At 37.5% G+C, this 6,000-nt stretch overlaps 1 protein-coding gene across 3 annotated transcripts in view; it reads left to right on the forward strand.

Moving 5' to 3' along the window:
- The window catches only part of Poc1b (POC1 centriolar protein B), an 85,457-nt gene extending 80,688 nt beyond the window's left edge, over positions 1–4,769 (forward strand). For all 3 annotated transcript variants that reach the window (XM_046419245.1, XM_046419246.2, XM_046419244.2), the window contains exon 12: positions 3,662–4,769. In XM_046419245.1, coding sequence (XP_046275201.1) covers positions 3,662–3,766 — 105 coding nt within the window. In that variant the 3' untranslated portion in view covers positions 3,767–4,769. The remainder of the gene's footprint in view (positions 1–3,661) is intronic.
- Positions 4,770–6,000: the final 1,231 nt, after the last annotated feature.

The raw sequence follows: 6,000 nt of genomic DNA on the forward strand, positions 1-6,000 counted from the left end.
AGTTTAAAGCCAGCCTCAATAATATCAAGATGCTAAGCAACTCAGGGATATCCTGTCTCTAAATAAAATACAAAAGAGGGCTGAGGATGTGGCTCAGTGGTTGAGTGCCCCCGAGTTCAATGTCTGCTACCCGCCTTCCGCAAAAAAAAAAAGAAAAATGGAACATGAGGAAATTTTTACTAACAAGCATACCCAAGGTAGCAATCATGTAACAAGTAAGATCATGTGGAGAAGCTCAGAGATCATGTGCATGAATGCACGTGTGTATGCAAACACATACACATGTATACATAAACATACTAAGCCAGAAAAGCAGTGTGTGTTATTAAGAACAATAACAGTACTTCCGGCTATGAGCCTATGAGTGTGTTTGGTTTTAGGCAGTAATCTTTTGCCCTTAGAATTTGTGATGCAGTATGTTCACGTTGAGCCACTCATAAAGAAATATTTAGGGCCATAAGAAAAATGAATTGGAACAAACATTTATGGTTAATATGAAATATTGCCAGTTTACAGTTTTTCACTCTGAAAACATTCTGTCTGTCCTATGGGGCAGTCTCTCATTCCAAAGCTACTTATTTGAATACAGTTTTTCTTTCCAGGGTGTTAGCTTTGCATTCCCATTTTGGAATCTTAACCAGTATTTTCAGGCTAATTCATCTTTACAGAAAAGGAATACAGAGGGCCTTAAATGATGTTACCAAAGTCTTTCAACCCTTTATCAAGAACCATAGATGTGATATAAGGAGAACCTAATGGATATACCAGAGGTTTCCTACAGCTCTGCTAATACCATGTTTCTTTTGGAGAAGGCTTCTGTTGTTCCTCCTTGATATGTACAATATCTGTTGCAATATTTGTCAGAGTGGACACTGTCCCAAGTTATAAGAGAGACTAAAGTATGAACTAGAGAAATGTCAATTAGAGAGATGTTCAGAATAAGTATTTCAAGTTGAAATAACTCTTTCATAGAAATTACCTGAGTCTATTCTCAAATCTGGCCAAGCATTCTGTTACTGGGGCTGCTATCATAGGTCTTACTTCCAGACTGGAATGGGACCCTGGCATCAGTCATATAAGCACCCGATATGATCCTCTCTTACAGCCAATGTGTAGAACCACTAATTAAATGAGTATTTCAGTCCTGTGTATACCATCTCGGGGGCTTTGAAATTAAGAAGCATATCTGTAGGTTCAGAGTCCTGACAGACTCTGGGAAAGAGTCATGTGAAAACTTGGGAGTCATTGTAGGATTTGCTCAATGAAAATCATATTATGAATGTAATGCACTCCACTATTTTCATGTATGTAAGAAATAAATAAAAAAAAAGAAAAATTCTGACAAAACTATCCATTTTGAAGTTTCAAAAAAATCATATTAAAATCACCCATTTTCATTTCATAATATTAGGAAAGAGGTGACTTTCTCTGTATTTATCAGACATTTCTTTCCTTTCAAAAGCCATTGCCCTCTCAGCTTTGTTGCAAATTTAGTTATAATTGGTTTGTTTCCCACATTACCATGACTTCCCTATCTAAACTATCATCAGTGTCAGATGAGCATTAGGATCTCTCCAAAATGAATCTTCCCATTCTCATTTCATGACCCATTTCTCCTTTTACTTGATTCAAAGTAAAATGAATCATTTTAAGCATTATTAAATTTCTCTATGATTTTTAATTTTGAAGGGCTTTATTCCTTCTACATATGAAAGAAATTAAAAGTAGATGGCACATTTGCAAAAGGGCAACAGTGAATTTGTGGGCAAGTAGCAAGTAAAATAAATATCCTTTAGGGCTGGGGATATAGCTCAACAGTAGAGCATTTGCTTAGCATGTGCAAGGACCTGAGTTTCCCAGCACTACAAAATAAATAAGCAAACAAACAAACAAATAAGCTTTGATTCACTTTAATTACAGGTGACTTAACACCACCTAAGGTTCAGGGTGTTTATAACTGAACTATAATTAGAAATAAATAAAAATGAAATTATAGGTTATATAGCAGATAGAGTTTACCAATGTTAAAAGATGTCAATAGCATGCATAAAGTATCTGGCAAATTGTTTAGCACATAGTACACACTCAAGAAATAGGTGAAAGTATTATCAGCATCATTATTTTTAGTTAATTGCACCTGTTCTGTGGAATATGAAAGCAAAAGGTTTAAATAATGATATACTGATAACCTTCAAAGTATGATTAGAAATCAACTTTTTCCATGAAATTTGTTGACTAAAATAACCAAGCATTTTTCCTGCTTTTCCTATGTGAGCTCTACGACTGGGTAACCAATTAGCAGATGATGAAACTGACTCTTATTATAAATTATTTATAAATGTTTTTTTCTTGCCACATTAGGGATTGAGCCCGGTGGCATTCTACCTCTGAGCTACATCCTCAGAACTTTTATATTTTTTATTTTGAGATAGGGCTCACTAATTTGCCGAGGCTAATAAACTTTTTAAGTGATAGAATTACAGTATTACCATTTACATTCCCCACAAATTAATAGATCTAGGCATTGAATTGTTACTATAGCATAATTGAAAGGGAAACAACCAAACATTTTTAACATGTCCTCTAAAAAAAGAATAAACTACCACACGAAGTCTTAGCAAGAAATCTACCCTGATCAAGCCTTAGGATCCAGCTGCCGATTTTTAGAATATACAGAGGATGGAAGAACAGGCTGAACACACAATCTCTAAAATCCAGACTTGGTGGAAACTTCACACGTTAGAGTGTACGAGCTTGTCAGCAGACAAACTGTCAAGAAAAGAAAGGGAGAAAGTGGGTACCTGCCGATTGAAAGTCATGTATCAGATCTTGAAAAGGAGAAATTACACTGTCTAGAAGTGTGTATCAGGGAAATAAAACCATAAGGAAATGCATAACAGTGATTATGAAGGTCAAGGGTAGTGGCTGTTACAGAGGGAGGGAGGGGTGGTGATTGTAAGAGGTTCACGGAAGGCACTCTGGGGTAGCTGGCAAAGTTCTAGTTATTGAGTAATAGCTATGAGGGCATTATTTAATATGCATTCATTTAGTGACACATGTGTTTTATGTGGTTTCCTGAATAGTCTATTTTAACTTCTAAGGAAGTTTTTTTAATATAAAAAAAAGATTGAAAATAGTCAATATCACAGAGAAATTAGATGTCCTAAGTGTAACCTACACATGTATGTCTGTTCTAAATGGAACATATGCATCATTCCCCAAAGGAGGAGGGATAGCCAAGGCCCAGGTCCTGCATGCCCAGCACTTGCCTACCCACTGCACACATGTGTCTTTACTCAATGCTTCCAGCCACGCTGTGAGCTTCTGTTGTACTGTGTGAGAGACTGATGGCAATCATGGTACTTTCAAAGTCTTCCAGTTGTCCATCTCTCTGGGGTGTGATGAGTATGATGCATCATGGATTGGATCATGACAGAATGATGCGAAATGATGTTTGAAAAGCACCTACTTGGACCAGGCATGTGTCACCCCCACCATTCCCCATGCTACCATGTAGCCCGTGACTCTACTTGGAATGCTGCATGGGGCCTCCTCCCTGGCTTTGAGGCTTTAGAAAAGGATCTCCTGTGCAGAGGTCATCACCGTCCTCCTATCTCCAGGTTACCGTTGGGCATTGATTATTCTGTCCTCCCTTTTGTAGACAGTTTCCATTTTGGAGCAGCGACTGACTTTGACAGAGGATAAGCTGAAGGACTGCCTTGAAAATCAACACAAGCTTATCAGTGTCGTCCAACAGAAAAGCTGAATAGGAATGTGTGAGCAAGGCACAATCAGCGGACGCGTCCTCAGGAAGGCCGTGCAGGGTGCTCGGCACAACACACCATGCACTGATTATCATGGCATTCTTCAAAGGGTGAGCAACAGAACAAAAGGCAAAAAGGCATATTTAAGGACTAATTTAAACACACAAATCAATGTCAAGGACTAATTTAAATCACTACTAGTTATGATTGCAGTAATAAAGTGGAAGCATCCAAGTGACTCTGTATTTTCCCACATGCTATTTTAAATGTCAGTTTTCATTTATAGTACAAATCCTGCCAGGAAAATAACCAAATCTCTGAATTTCATTGCTAAATCATTTCAGATTGACCATGTTCAGGCAACTCCTTAAAGTAATGAATGTATTTCTTTAGTGAACATTCTTGAGGTGAAATGATTCACTTGCCTCTAAAACAGCGTCCTAAATGGAGAGAATGAATTATTGATCTGACTTGCATTTCTTTCAGTTAAAAAGAAGAATCCTCAATGTCTTGAAAAGATGATCTAATAAAAATTCCCAGGCCACAGAATTTCCACAGCAAGAATACACTTATTTTTGTTAGCAATAGCACATATATGACATAGACAGTAGTGGGTTTTTATTTGATGTATGATGGACATTGTATTTCATTTGGCCAACCTAAGGAAAATGAAGAGTTAAAGCACCTATCACAGGTAAATGCAATGAATGGTTTGGATTGTACTGAACCTATGGTCACGATTCACAAAGATCATGTTAGTGTGATTTCAACATACTAAAAGCCAAAGATGCAACAGCTGTATTTAAAAATATAGACACATATAGCAAGTGAATAATAAGTCCTTTTTTATATAAAAAAATTTGCATCATCATCTATTTTTTAATGAATTGTGATTTGAAATAAAATGAAAATGAGCCAGGCATTCTAAAAGATCTTGAGTACCATTTAAGAATCCTGTTTTATCTTAAACAAAATGGAAATTAAAATGAAAAAAAAGCAGGCAAATCGGTTGTAGCTGGCTTTTCTGTTAACCTGCATTAAGAGCTAAGGTGGGAGAAGGCAGATCACATATGTAAGATCTGTAAGATGGGGGAGATGCTATCTGGGTTTTGGGAAGGAAGAAAAAATAAAGCCCTATTTATGTGCGAGCCTATTTTTAGAAGCTTTCCTCAATCGTACCTATGAGCAGGTTTTATTTTTTACCATCTCATTGTGTGTTGTGCCTTTTGATCCTCTAGACATTCTCAAGAGCTTACAAAGACCAAGTGACATTGTATTTTTATAACTTTATTGAGAAGACTAAGGAATGAAATGTCATACAATTTTTGTTTACTCTTTTTTATGCTTCAAATAATAAAGATGTTTTTTCTAAAAAAAAAAATAATTCATTTTTTTTTCTTAATATTTAAAACCCAGAAGTAACTAGTTTGCTGATCATATAGCCCACTCAGGTTTCAGTGAACATAATAATCTGTGGGAGAGCTTGTCCACACCATTTCCTGGGCCTTACCTTGAGTTTATGACCTTCCAGGTCGGAGGCTCCTCCACTCACATCTCTAACAAGCTCATCTGTGGTACTGCTGCTCTTGGGCCGAGGTCCACACTGTAGGAATCACAGGATTATTCATTATTTAAAGAATCTTTAGCCACTTCTTACCACATACTTTTACAGTCATCACAGAACTTTATAATCATGATGCAAATGAAAATATCTGAAACTTTTTCAAGAGGGTCATTGTATACCGCCCCCCATACCCCTTTCTCCTAGCTTTTGAGGATTCTCCTTGATCTTCGTCACACCCCAGATGTTCTTTCCTAACTTGAATATCCAACTGTCTGGTTAATGTCTCTACTTAGAAGCCTAATATACATCTCTAAATATGTCCAAAATTAATTCTGCTGCCTCAGCCACCAGCATCAGCAGCACTTCCTGTCCTAGTCTTCCCCATCTCAAAAAAAACAAAGGCAAGCTTCTTTCCAGTTGCTCAAGCTGAAGACCTGGAGACATCCTTGAACACCCCACTCTCAAAACCCACAGTTCATTCCTTCGAATCTTCTCAGAAGCTATGAAATGCGCAACCACTTCTCACCATTCCCTCTTCCCACCATGGTCCAAGCCATCATCATCTCTTGCCTGGCTGACCACAGGTGCCTCCTAGCTGGTCTCCCTCTGCCACCCTTGCACGGCAGGCCAGAGTGGTTCTTGAAAAGCCTGGGTCAAAGCCTATGGTTCTAT

The sequence above is a fragment of the Marmota monax genome, unplaced genomic scaffold, assembly GCF_021218885.2.
Source record: "Marmota monax isolate L192 unplaced genomic scaffold, Marmota_monax_Labrador192_F-V1.1 WCK01_AAM20220418_F8-fsc00036, whole genome shotgun sequence".
NCBI lineage: Eukaryota > Metazoa > Chordata > Mammalia > Rodentia > Sciuridae > Marmota > Marmota monax.